The sequence below is a fragment of the Carassius carassius genome, chromosome 44 (genome assembly GCF_963082965.1).
Source record: "Carassius carassius chromosome 44, fCarCar2.1, whole genome shotgun sequence".
Lineage (NCBI taxonomy): Eukaryota > Metazoa > Chordata > Actinopteri > Cypriniformes > Cyprinidae > Carassius > Carassius carassius.
The window spans coordinates 26,590,199-26,605,249 of record NC_081798.1 but is presented as its reverse complement, the minus strand read 5'-3'; the positions used below and the strand labels follow the sequence as shown (position 1 = coordinate 26,605,249).

Below are 15,051 nucleotides of genomic sequence, written 5' to 3'. Positions count from 1 at the left end.
ATGTACTTAAATCACTAATGACTAGATAGCAATTCTGCCCTCTGCTGGCAAATGTATGGTTATAATTGCTAAATTATGATTTGTTGGATGAATTGCTGTATCATACATAAGGTTTTCTTCACATGAATTTCATCAGTAGTGAAAGCCCAGCATAACACAGAGTGCCAAAGGAATCACATTCCAGCATTGTCTTAGCTGTCCTCAAAGCATATCTCAATAATCCACAACTTTTGATTGTATGGCCTGAAAAAAAAAAAAAAAAGTTCTATCACAATGCAAGATAAACATTACAGAATCAGGTTTTTAAATATTATTATTAGAATTATTTTTCTTTTCATTTTTGAAGTCATATTAGCAACACCAACAGGATGACAATAATGCTTCATATGATTATTTCCTCAATGCTGTAGACTTTGTTAGGTCTGAAATCTTTGGTACTTTCGCTTTTATTTTGTAGTTTACAGTCTTGTGTCTTCCAGGCACTCAAGAAGCACTTTTGTCTTTTTCTGAATTGTGATGTGCAGAGTGATGTCATACAGAGCAAAGAAAGCTGCAGAACCCGTCCATGTGTGTATATCAGTGTTTAAAACTAATGATGTTTTATCATCACGTGATTCCCTCTCACTCTCTAATGTTGCTGGGGATACGCCAATAAACGTTTCTGTAACGTGTGTTTGTTTATTGGCGGACTTCCTCTTCAAGCTGTACCTGTTGCAAGGATGTGACGTCACTACCTCATTAGCATAATGTATTCTGCTCTCACTCCGCTGACCTCGACCAATGAGAATTCGGGACTCTCATCACCTGCTAGGAAGAACATTCCATCATTCCAAGCATTCTTCCCCGCGCAGCAGCGCTGGATCTAACGCTGAATTGATCGCTCTCTGGGGCTTCGTGATTGGGGAGATTTCAAAGTGGCGGTATGTACTTTACACGACTTTAAACCGTCTGTTCTTTACATATACCACACTACACGTGTAAAGAGTGACCATGCGCGTGTTTTATGGTCATTTGCTGTAGTAAAACTCAAAGAGCTCCAGCGTCTCAGAGCAGCGAGTGAAGACAGCGCTTGTTACAATGTAACATTTCCCGCGGTATTATTCTCTGAATGTGGAGTTTCATGACACTAAGAGACCTCTTTAATAAGTAACGCTTAAAACGCGATTGAAGCGCAACGCTTTACTGGAGCGTCGCGTCGCGTCACGTCGACTACTTCCTGAGTTCAGAAACAGCATGTTTGAAGTCGTTTGCGCGCCAGTGAAAGTTGTGTCGTTTCTCTCAGCTGTGGAATGTGACGTCACATGTTTGCAGGGTTTGTTCTGGAAATGCAAGAGAAAGCATGAACAAGGCATGAAGCTTCATTCACTCTGTCCATTCAGAAGCATGTTACATCTGCAAGCTTTGACAGTCAAAGGCTTCCCCAGAGCTTACAGAGTCAGCATTCGCTCCTGGATGGACGGAGTGAATGAAGCTTCAGTTCATGTGTGATTGATCTGATCTGTCCGTGATCTGAGTTTAATCTTCTGATTCTTGCATGCTCAGGGTCTGACCCAGGATGGAAACACCTTTGGATGTTTTGTCGAGAGCAGCATCTTTAGTGCACCAGGATGATGAGAAACGTGAGTTTACAAACTACTGCTTTCAGACCATGTGATGTTTGTGTTCATTCCTGTAGCTCAAACCAAAGCCATGGCTTCGATTCCCAGGGACTGCATGTGAACTGAACACACAATGCTATTCAAGAATTCCCTTTCTGACTGTACATGTTTAATTGTCACATAACTGATTAACTATGTGACTCTGGAGCGTAAAACCAGTCATGAGTGTCAATTTTGAAATAAATCATCTCTCCATTGATGTCCGGTTTGTTAGGAGATACAACTATTATAAATCTGGAATCTGAGGGAGCAAACAAATCTAAATATTGAGAAAATCATCTTTAAAGTTGTTCAAATGAAGTTCTTTGCAATGCATATTACTAATTAATTAAGTTTTGATATATTTACGGTAGGAAATTTATAAAATACCTTCATGGAACATGATCTTTACTTTATATCCTAATGATTTTTGGCATAAAAGAAAAATGGATCATTGTGACCCATACAGTGTATTGTTGTCTATTGCTACAAATATATCCCAGAGACTTCAGACTGTTTTTGTGCTGCAGGGACACATATAATCTCTGCATTCCTCCTCCTAGAGAGTGGTTGTATTTCCATAAGTGAGGCTCAGGCTTTGGTCTGTGTTTGTCCTGGCTGCATTGAGTCTTTGATCATGTAGATGAGATGCCTTCACATGATGCCCTTCGCTGCAGCTGTTTTCAGCTCAATGCTCGGACATATGATATCAAAGCACAGGAGTGTTAGGAGACAATGAAACTTTGGAAAGAGTCGTGCTGTTTGCTGTCACATGTGCCAGGCCACACAGTCCCTCTCCGGGCTGCCGTGTTTTCTGTCAGAAATTCCTGCCTAGATTAAACACCAACAAATCCTGCTCAACAGGCATTGAGCGTTATTGGAATTCATTGTGCAACATCCACATTTGTGTCTACGGCCCGCTCCGTGGGCTCTGCTGGGCTTGTATTGACAAAGCAGGATTTGGTTACATGTACAAAATGTGGTTTGCAAGCAATGCACTTTTTCTCCTAAACCTCTTCAGAGCTGCAGTGTGTAGCTAGAAACAGCAGACTGAACTGCCATGGGTTAAAACATCAGATGGAGCAATGCTCCCACAGCTTCACTGGGTTTGTCCTCAAACATTGAATGGCCTGGAGGTGTTTCTTCATGAGATCTGGAGAAATGTAGCCCTGCATCAGTGTCTCATCAATGGATGCTCTGCAGTGAATAGGTGCCATCAGAATGAGTCCAAACAGCTGATAAAAACATCACAATAATCCACAAGTAAAATGGATTATAAACTCATATTTTAGCCAGAAACATTGAAAAAACTTCATCTTTTGTCTTCTCCAGATGTGAACTGATGGACTGGAGTGCTGTGGAATACTTGGAATGTTTTTATCAGCTGTAAAATAAATTATCAGGAAATTTTAATTCTGGAAGGGAACTTATCCTTTCAGTCTGTAGGCTCAACGTAACATAGAAAAATGAGGTTTTGCCTTTAGGTTACTGGAGTTTACTCCTAAAAGCAGAAGTTTCCTCAAATGCTCATGAGCTGTAAGCGAGTCTGAACTGAAGCAGAGTGAGAAGGAAACTGGGTCATGATGTCAGAGCGTGTGTGTGTGTGCATCTGGAGGAGCTTGGGACTGCCGTTGTGTTTCCTCCTCCCCCTGCTGTGTTGTTTCACGGGGGGCTGATGTCATCTTGTGTGTGTGTGTGTGTGTGTGTGTGTGTCTTTGTCCCCTCACAGTGAGTCTGACCTGTTTCCACAATAGAGCTGCTCCTGCTCGTTTGCATTTACTGCAGGTCTTTGGGCTGGAACTCTTTGAGAGATTGTCTTCAGCCAGACTTGTGCGTTTACACACTACAGCAGTGCAACGACTGATTTCATTCGATGTGAGAGCACAATGGAAGGTGTGTTCTCTCTGTCAGTGTGAGTCAGGTGACGGCTTGAACTCTAAACATCAGCGCTCTTCTAATCTCTGTTAGAGTTATGTGCTTTCTCAAGGCCGGCAACTCAACTTCTGGAAAGACTCCATTTGTACAGTTTGTTGTTGAGCACCAAAAGTCTGAAAGAAATGATAGTTAATAATAATTTAAATCCAAACCTAACATGCTTCTGAATCGGTGTGCTTTTACACATTCATTAAAGAGTTCAGGAACTACACTTCCCATCTTCTCTGAGAGAGAGATCCACCAATCAGATGCATTGCTCTTATCATGGAAACATAAATCCTGACAAAAGAAGAACTCATTAAAACTGCACTCTCTAATTACTCTCAAATACTGCATTAAACTACTGTTCAAGTTTGGGGTCAGCAAGATACTTAATTAATTTTAATTCAGCAATTACCATTAAATTGATTAAAAGTGATAGAAAAGCCATTTATAATGTTGCAAAAGATTTCCATTTCAGTTAAATGCTGTTTTGAACTTTCTATTCATCTGTGAATCATGAAAAATGTAATGTATCACAAAAATATTGTGCAACACAACTGTGATCAACATTGATAATAATCAGAAATGTTTCTTGAGCAGTAAATCATCATATTATTCTGATTTCTGAAGATCATGTGACACTGAAGACTGGAGGAATGATGCTGAAAATACAGCTGCACATCAAAAGGAATAAATTACACTTTAACACAGATTCACACAGAAAACAGCTGTTATTGTAGGTGTGAATAAAGTATGCAGAAAAGTCATGATATGCTTAGTTATGGTTGATAATGATAAAGCACAAAATGCACACTTGGAATTATAATAAAAAATAAATAATAATAATAACTAGATAGTAAAGGTGGTGGTCAAACTTTAAGTTGGCTTGAAAAAGCCTGGCCAGAAAGTTTGAAAAGTTTAAAAAGATTTAAAAGTTTTAAAATATTTAAAAGTTTTAAAAGTTAAGAATTGAAAAAAAAAGAAAGTGATTAACATATTGCTAGCATTAAAAGCAAGTGACTACCATGTCATTAGCATGATAAGCAAAGTTGCTAGCATGTTGCTAGCATGATTAGCAAATGACTAGCATGTACTTCACATGATCAGCAAGGTATCTAGCATGTCACTAGCATGATTAGCAAGTTACTAGCATGTCGCTAGCATGGTTGTAGCATGATTAGCAGGTGATTAGCATGGCGCTAGCATGTTCGTAGCATGATTAGCATGTTGATAACATGTTTCTAGCATGATTAGCATGTCGCTAGCATGTTTCTAGCATGATTAGCATGTCACTAGCATGTTTCTAGTATGATTAGCATGTCACTAGCATGTTTCTAGTATGATTAGCATGTCGCTAGCATGTTTCTAGCATGATTATCATGTCGCTAGCATGTTGTTAGCATGACTAGCATGTTTCTAGCATGCGAATAGGATGTTGCTAGCATGTTTCTAGCATGATTAACATGTTGCTAGCATAATTAGCATGTTGCTATCATGTCACTAGCATAGCATGCTGCTACCATGTTGCTAACATTTTTATATATGTTTTTATATATCATAGTATGTTGTTAGCATAACTAGCATGTCGCTAACATGTTTCTAGCATGATTATTATACTGCTAGCATGTTTCTAGCATGATTAACATGCTGCTAGCATGTTGATAGCATGTTTCTAGCATGATTAACATGCTGTTAACATGTTGCTAGCATGTTTCTAGCATGATTAGCAAGTTACTAGCATGTTGTTAGCATGACTAGCATTTTGTTAGCATGTTTCTAGCATGACTAGCATGCGACTAGCATGCGACTAGCATGTTGCTAGCATGTTTCTAGCATGATTAGCATGCAAATAGCATGTTGCTAGCATATTGTTATCATGACTAGCATGTTGCTAGTATATTTCTAGCATGATTAACATTCGACTAGCATGTTGCTAGCATTGTTTCTAGCATAATTAGCATGTGACTAGCATGTTTCTAGCATGATTAGCATGTGACTAGTATGTTTCTAGCATGATTAGCATGTTGCTAGCATGTCGCTAGCATATTTCTAGCATGATTAACATGCGACTAGCATGTTGTAACCATGACTAGCATGTTGCTAGTATATTTCTAGTATGATTAGCATTCGACTAGCATGTTTCTAGCATGATTAGCATGTTGATAGCATGATTATCATGTGACTAGCATGTTGCTAGCATGATTAGCATGTTGTTACCATGTTTCTAGCCTGACTAACATGTGACTAGCATGTCGTTAACATGTTTTCTAGCATGATTTTTAAGAAAATTAAGAAAACTGAAAGTCAAATCAGTCTGAAAAGAGAGAGCACACTTTCCCAAGCCAACTTAATAATAATAATAATATCCCACAACACCCTAGCAACTACATTAAATGCACTGATCTTCCCGTTCCTGAACAGAACATTCATGTTGTCTGTGTTTGATTAGTAATGCTTTCTCACGTCAGCTCAAGAGCTTTAATAATCCTAATGAAAATAAGGTTGAAACATGAGCATGTAATGATAAAAACAGCATTTTCACTGGTTTTGTGTCAGGAGGCATCTCCTCGAGGGCTCTTGGGGTTGTTTGAGCAGCACACGTGTGTGAACCCGGCTCAGAGGTCAAAGGTCACTGAAGTCACTGTTGTTGTGGCACACAAGCTGTTGTCCTGACGGATTCCAGAAAGAAAAGACTAGCAGTCACGTGAAATATATATAGACTGCAGGAATAAAAGAAGTGCTTCTTTCATTATGATAGAAAACCTCATGGCAGGACAAAACGGCTAGATCTGATATATATGAAATATATAATATGTGTATCATATTATTAGATCAGTGCATCAGCTCTTAAAGGGACAGCAGCCTGTACATACCTGCTGCTGTCTGTCAGTAATATCCATCAAACAAAATCTCCTTTAACAGATTATTCTACATTTCATTTATACAGTGGACACTGTGCTGTGTTATTTTACACATTTCTGTACCAAATACTAATGCAATAATTGACTTTGTATTGTTTTTATTTATGCTTGCTATTTATGTATTTGTTATTTGTTTTACTGATATCCCAGTAGCTTTAAATCATGCTTGAACTTTCTTAGTTAAGCTAGTTTTTACTGTGGTATTGAATAAGTACTTAGTGTGCTTTAGTAGTGACATAACAATCTGCCTTTTTCTGTGTGCCAACCCAGAAAACGTGAAAAAAAAAAGTTTTTTTTTTTTTTTTTGATAAGCCTTTCACTGCAAGCCTGTAAAAAAAAAAAGAAAAGTCAGGCCATCCTTAAAAATATTTTGGTTTGCAGTAACAGTAATAAAAAAAAAAAAAAGGGGTCGGTAGGTCGGTCTATATTTTTTTTTTTCAAGTTTCAATGTAAAAAAAAAAAGTAAATTTTTGTGATGGTGATGACGTCGGTATGAATTTAAACAAATTAGCATATCGTGACGTCACTGACTGGGTCTTCAACCCGTGCCTTCGGGCGCATCATTGCAAACCTCATTTTGGTGCAGGCTATATAGACCACAAACAAATTAAAATCTTTGTCAAAAACATGTTTATTGCATGAATTTCAGGTGAGAAAAAAAACGAATTACTGTTTTACTTGCATCCAACGCTAGGTATCAATGCAACCTACAAATGAGAGAACGTTTACTTTGCTTTCTTGGGTTGTCACTTGTGTGAAAAAAATCTTGTTTGATTTGAGTGAGGTGTTCATTGAATCGATTGTAAAATCGATTTTGCATGTCTAAAGTTTTATACGGCAAATAACACCAAATATAGGTAAATCCACGGACAACAGGCAGGAGGAATGTAAAGATTCAATATATTGGTAAAGACCAATATTTCTGATGATTTATTGGCGTGAAGTTACATGCAAAATGACAAACAGGAGTGCAACATTCTCGAATAACAATAAGCAGAGTGGACTGCCATAATGCAAAACATTTACTGCAGGCTTCAACATGGCTGTGTTTACGATTCAATTACAACAACAACAAAAAAGGCTATCAAAAGGCTTTCTTAGGCTATCAAAAAAAAAGTTTTTTTTGAATATTCATCGAATTTAAAATAAAAATCCACATTCGAATGTGCATATGAATTTTAGGTGTGCATAAAGGAAGCTGCCTTATGACCCCGGTACGTGTTCCATTCCATCTCGCCGCGCACACAGCTGTGTCTACACAACTCTCAAAGGCGGAAGAGCTCGACACACAGTATCTGCTTTCTCTTCTTTCACCTCGTGTACGCGCACGAGATGCGATGACAATATATGTGTCATTGCATTATAAGGTTATGTTAGCCTTTCCAGTTGAAGCCACTTAAAAAAATAAATAAAATAAAAATCAATGTGGAGAAGATCTTGTTTACATCAAAACTGAAACCAAGCCGTTCACACAGAACGCATATTTCGCGCATCTCATGTTTTTAAATGAAAAAATGTATCCTGTGTGACTGGTTTTCCGCCCTTTTTATTTATTTAACAATGCATGCATACATGATGCTGTTTTGTTTATAGTTCTTTAAGCAACTTAATAATAATTGGTTCATAAACATTATTTTAAATATTGTTTTTTTTCACAGTCATGTATTCTAATGCTTTGAATAAACATGCAGTAATATTTTGCTCGATGCGCTATCTTGAGCCTCGGAAGAGAAGCAAAAAGCTTTTCTTCACCCTAACTGAAATTATGCATTTAACATTCAAATACAATACGAATTTTGATCATATTTAAGTAAAAAATTTGAATTTAGTTTTTTCAGCTATTTTGACAGCCCTAGGTGATTCAAGCCCGAAACTGTATGAGACTGAATACCGGCTGAATTCACATTTCTGTTGTAAAAAGAGAAACATTGTGCAGAAGTATTATTTGCTGTTATGCGTGTGTCCGAAGCTGCAGTTGCTGTGTGACGAACCTGGACGCGCTCTGAGAGAAGGTCGTTAAAATCATTTTCTTATTTTCGTTTTCGAAACTTGTGTTGGTTGATTCGTGCTTGATTCGTGCAATAGATTTTCGAACATAAAGTGACAGTCGACACGGTCACGGTTTTAGACTAGAGAGGAGAAGGGATGGGAAAAGATCTGGGCTCAGTTTTTCCAGAACTTTGTGCCAAGTTAAAGCGGTGTCGAGCTGTTTTAATGAATGTTTTAGATGTATTATGGTGCCCGAACCTGTATGACTTTGAACAGTGACCGCGAACATTTAGTTTACTGCAGCCGCAGCCATCATTACCAAGCGTGAGCCGTTGACTCTGACAGTGAGTGAGAGTCTGAGACGAAGCGAACGCACAGGCCACAGTGTGACATCCGTAAACACAGATGACGTCACGGGTTTTTTTTTAATTAAAGAAGATAGCCTTCATTTTGTATGTAGGCCAAGGCAATTTATATATTTACAATACTTACTTAGATATAATTAATAGTATTTCATTGCGTTTGTATTAGTTATTTGAAGAGTAAAAAAATAATTGGTCGGTCTTAACGCAAATTTACAATCGGCAAGTCGGTCGGACTAAAAGCAAAAAAAAAAATTGACAGGGTCGGTCGGGTTACGGCAAACAAGAATATTTTTAAGGATGGCCTCAGATTTTGCTCTCTCGATGATGTAGAAAGGTTTAGATTGCCGTCCCTTATTTTTTTCACATTTACAGACATAAACCACTGATTTTGAACTCATGCGTTTTTAACACAAATGTGTGTGTATTTGAGTGTTTAAGTGTAATAAGATGTGAAAGAAAACTTGGTTTAATACTTGCATGCCGTGTGACAGCCGCTTCAGACGTGTGCTCTCAGAAAACACCATCAGCTCTATTCTGGAAAAGGGGGCGGGGAGCAGCAGCTCATTTGCATTTAAAGATACATGCACTAAACAGCGTTTTTCTGCTTTCACTCAAAAAAGGCATTTTCAAAATGATAAATTATCTGTGGAATATTTTGAACTTAAACTTCATAGATAGGCCTGTCGCGATAGTCAATAAATCAATTAATCACACAATAAAAAAAAAATGAGCTCGATAATTTCTTCGGCCACAATAATTTCTTTCTAGAAAGAGTGACCAGCTTTGGGAAGTGCCTTTCATTTGCTTGTGGATGTTTGCATCTTTAGTGATACAGCATTGTACTTGCACTACTGCTTTATTTTAATACCGCGTAGCATATTTTGCAAGTAACTTCGTTGCCCTTTCTGTTGAAATGGGCCTACTTTTCGCTCACTTCAATTGGTTTGCTCAGCTAAATATGTCTGTAGGCGTGTGGTTGCGTGTGTCTACGCGCCCAGTGAGACTGAGACACACACACACACACACACACACACACACACACACACACACACACACACCGTGTGTGTCATTGCTAAGCATCCATCAGTTGTGATATCCATTACAACAAGGACATTTCAGCAATGGATTTCCACCACCAAAAAACCCTTGGTGGAACTCTGCTACAAGATTTATTTACGAAGAAAAGTAAAAAACTCTGTAGTGTTTGGGTGCACCCCATTTTTCAAAAACAACAGGTATTTTCACCCTGAAGGAAGCTGTTTGAGTTGGTTCTTGTCACATGACCTGGTGCGCTTGTGTTATTCTGAACAGCTCCAATGTTTTTAACTAGATGTGGTGCGGACGGGCCTGGAAAAAAAGAGCGCATCTCTTCCATAATGAGCGTGCATACCGCATTTAAATAATGAACTCGAGCGCCCAAAAGACGCGATATGTGAATGGCCCTTCATCGAGCTCCTTCATCAGTCAAAATGTTTACTTTCGGTTGATAGTTAAACAGTCAATATGAGCATCCCTAACTGGCATATACACATAATATAACACAAAATTAATTAATTTTAAGCCACACAAAGTCAACATGTTGGTATTTCTTGCTCTGAATCTGCCATAAAATAAAATAAAAGTTGATCTTTGAAAAGGTGTACCTGCGTTATGCCATTATCATTAAATTAGTTGAAACTGGTCTTAGAACGACAATATTATCATTTATCGCGATAATTTCTTGGACAATTTATCGTTCAGCAAAATTTGTTATTGTGACAGACATATTCATAGACACATTTTGGGGACACATGAGACTTATATTCCGACTTATAAAAAAGGGCATAATAGGTCTCATTTAAGTAATAAATGGAAAGCAAAGATATATATATATAAAATGTTTTCTGTTCTTGCTGATCTGAAAGTGATCTGATCCGTATGATCTGAACCAGGGGTTTCGTGATCCGCTGAACCACCACTCCTCCAGTCCAGAGTGAGATGCTGTGGGCTCTTTCAACAGATCACTAGTTAACTAGCAGTCCTGCGGTTAACCAGCGGCTTCTAGTCTGCTGCTTCACCACATCAGTGCGTCCTCCGTGATTATCAAACACACTGCTTTATTCAGTGATGGCTACAAAAATCATGTGGAATCAAGTGTTATATTGAAATGCTTATACTGTTTTTCTCATTTTAGGTGAATAGTACCATCATAAACTATGAAATAACAAAAAAGTGGGAGTACAGAAAAAATGACAAACTGAAATGCATAGAATTTTATTGATCTCCAAAAACGAGGTCAGTCATTTCAGCATAGGCCTTTAGTTTAAACATTCTGAGACCCTTATATTCAGTCAAGCATATAATCTAGATTACATATTGGATTTTCAAGTAATATTTAAGCTTGTAAAGTTAATTTGTTAATCGCAGTCCAGACAGGTGTACAGCATTGACAATGACAGAGCATACAATTACATTCTGTTTGATCACATTTGATAATAAAATGATCATGTGAAGGCATTTGGACATGTTTATTCCCATCATGCTTGAAGTGTTTGCTGTTGAACTAAAAGTAAAGCAGACCTGTCCGTGTTTCTTTAACATTGTTAAAGGTAGGTCTGATCACACTTTAGTTTGGGGACCAATTTTCACTAATAACTGACTATTAACCCTTGTGGATTGTTCAAATTCACTACCCTTTCGAGTTGTTCGGGATGAAAAGATCCACTCAATTAAACTGCTGTAAAAATGTATCAGATTCATATTTTTTTTTTTTTCAATTTTTTTTTTGCATAAATCTGTTAATCAATCTCAGTCCTGATCAAAGCTACCAAATGTTTTTAAAAAATCCAAGATTTTAACTCTTTAATTGCCAATTTCATAAATGATGTCACTGATTTGGGGGAAAAAACACACAAAATGGCTTATTTTCAATATAAAAGTAATTGTGGATGGATTTTTTTTAACTTTTTATAACAGTCTTGGGCATGTCAAAGATTAGTAGCAACATTGGCTTTGATGCATTTTTAGTTTTTGTGCAACATTAGATTTAATTTTTTTCTCCCTAATTTGTTGTTGGTGGCTGTTTTTGCCCCATTGACTTCCATTATAACGACATTTTTTGATTGCAAAGCCATGATACCATGTAATCATGCATTCTTGATTGTTTGTGGTTTTCCCTTTTGGGAAGAGGTAAAATTTGTTAATTTTACAGTTGATCACTAGGTGGGACCATTAACCCTTTAGATAGGCCTGTGCAAAAAAAGGCTTAATTTCTGGCTTGTATATGGAGTTATATGGAGTATAACAGCAAATTATAGTGTTTGTGTGTGTGTGAGATTCTTGATTGTTGGTGGTTTTCCCGGTTGGGAAGAGGTAACATTTGTTATTTTTTACAGTTGATCACTAGGTGGGACCATTAACCATTTAGATAGGCCTGTGCAAAAAAAGCTTAGTTTCTGACTTGTATATGAAGCTATATGGAGTATAACAGCATATTATATTGAGTGTGTGTGTGTGAGAGAGAGAGAGAGTGTGTGTGAGAGAGACCTTTGCGCACTTACCTTAATGTATTTCAGAAAATCACAATGTACACCTCAGCTCTTAGAACTACATGGAGAAAACAAAAGTGTATTTATGCACCTGCTGCCTTTTAATGGTGGTGAAAGTATTCGGTTGTTAAGTGATGACGTAAGAAGCGCTGTTTCCAGGTCCAGGCCTCAACTCGCTGCACTTGAGAATATGACCTCAGCAGCCGTTTATGAGCACTGTTTATTCATATTGATAATTTAAGTTGAACGCTTTCAAACTTACGATATACACTACAGTCTCCGTGCTCACAGCGTCCCAAACACAAATAATTTTTAGATATTTTTTTTATATTTATATTTTCATTGTCTGGCTATCTGGGACTTCGGTATGGAGTTAAAGGTTAATATTATAACTTTTTCGCTAGTATTCTATCACATTGTGAGTTTATATTAGCACCTTTTGTTGTTTTCTCGTGGTAACAGATAGAGCATTTGGACACGGAAGCGCTGCTACGTGACGTCAGACTTAACAAGCGAATAGACTAAACAAAAGCAAAGTACGTGGATTTAAACACTTGCATGCCATCGTGCTGGATATTTAATGGTGAGAAGAGCAGCAAGCAACACGAGAAAGGGCTTGACTTGTAAGTTTTAGAAATGATTATGTAGCGTGACCCCTCCAGCGAGCTGCAGCTTATTTGAAGTTGGTATTGCATTTTGGTTCATAATACATTATGTTCATAAATTTGATGCAAAGTAGATTTTTTTACAGGATTTTAAGGTTTTAAACTGGCTTTACCATCAAGAAAAGAGGAGCATTTCACATATAAGCCATCTGTACTTTTCACAATCAAAAGGCAGCAGGTGCATAAACACACTTCTTTTTTTATTGTTTACACCATGTAGTTCTGAGAGCATGAGGTGCATATTTTGATTTTTTCAGATACTGTACATCAAGGTAAGTGCACAAAGGTCTCTCTCACACCCTCTCTTTCTCACCATCTCTCTCTATCACACACACACACACACACACACACACACACACACTATAATTGGCTATTATACTCCATATAACTCCATACAAGCCAGAAACTAAGCCTTTTTTTGCACAGGCCTATCTAAAGGGTTAATGGTCCCACCTAGTGATCAACTGTAAAAAATAACAAATGTTACCTCTTCCCAACAGGGAAAACCACCAACAATCAAGAATCTCTCACACACACAAACACTATAATTTGCTGTTATACTCCACTTGCTGTTTTACAGTTAGTGATCAACTGTAAAAATACATTTTTTTACCTCTTCCCAAAAGTGAAAACCACAAACAATCAAGAATGCATGATTACATGGTGTCATGGCTTTGCAATCAAAAAATGTCGTTATAATGGAAGTCAATGGGGCAAAAACAGCCACCAACAGCAAATTAGGGAGAAAAAAATGAAATCTAATGTTGCACAAAAACTAACAATGCATCAAAGCCAATGTTGCTACTAATCTTTGACATGCCCAAGACTGTGATAAAAGGTAAAAAAAAAATCCAGTCCACAATCACTTTTTATATTGAAAATATGTAATTTTGTGTGTTTTTTTTCCCAAATCCGTGACATCATTTATGAACTTGGTAATTAAAAAGTTAAAATCTTGGAATTTTTAAAAAAATTTGGTAGTTTTGATCAGGGAGGTTGATTTAATAGATTTATGTAAAAAAAAATTGAAAAAAATATTTATCTGATACATTTTTACAGCAGTTTAATTTAGTGGATGTTTTCATCCACGAACATACCGAAAGGGTAGTGAATTTGCCCACAGTGTACCGTTGAGTTTTTGAAAAATTTCAAAGCATTTTCCCAAAATATGGGTCAAAATAAGATTTGTCACCAAAAATCATTCCATTAGCTCAAACACAGAGAAAGTTGTGACCAAAATAAGACTCAACCTTACCCCCTAGTGGACGAAAACGTCCCCAACAACGCACAAGGGCTAACTAGAGCCCCACTGATGTTTTTTTGGGGGGCTGAAACTGATATTAGGAAGTTATATATCGATTGATATCGATATATCGGCCGATATTCTTTGTGTAGGCTATATAACAATAATGTATAGTCATGAGTTTGGACTCACTTCCCATTTGTACCATTTTCACTTCCCACACTGTATGTAGAATACAGTATATACATAAACAGAACATTGCTTATTATAATAATGTTATTAATAGTTAAGTAATTGAGAAAATGGAAGGAGATTATTTGCTTCCTGAACAAAAGTTTGGGGAGAGAAGGAACATATGGTTTTTATTTAAATTTGCATTAGTTGGCAGTTAATATGTACTCTCATCTTATTTATCTCAAGTAAGAGTGTAGTTCTTTACTGTTGACTACACTGAACATCAGTGCCAGTTATTACACGGTCTGATTTTAACGTAAGATCAAGTAGGTCAGATCTGTGAGGTTAGGACACGATCATTCAATAGAGGGCAGTGTTGGGAGTAATGCATTATAATAACTCAAGTTATGTAATCAGATTACTTTTTTCAAGTAGCTAAGTAACGCATACATTTTTTAATTTAAAAGGCAGTATCTGTGTTACTTTTTCAAACAAGTAACTCAAGTGCCTTTGTTTTCCCATATTGCATAACTGTATATGCAAATTCGTATTATTATACAGACCTGCAATAATTAAATATGTTAACACAAATATGCATTTAATCTTATTTTAT

General features: G+C 37.1%; 1 protein-coding gene across 1 annotated transcript in view; it reads left to right on the top strand.

Moving 5' to 3' along the window:
- Positions 1–785: 785 nt before the first annotated feature.
- Positions 786–15,051, top strand: part of LOC132126851 (transcription cofactor vestigial-like protein 4) — a 51,452-nt gene continuing 37,186 nt past the window's right edge. Inside the window, exons 1-2 of the mRNA XM_059538401.1 lie at positions 786–920; positions 1,543–1,619. Coding sequence (XP_059394384.1) covers positions 1,556–1,619 — 64 coding nt within the window. The 5' untranslated portion in view covers positions 786–920; positions 1,543–1,555. The remainder of the gene's footprint in view (positions 921–1,542; positions 1,620–15,051) is intronic.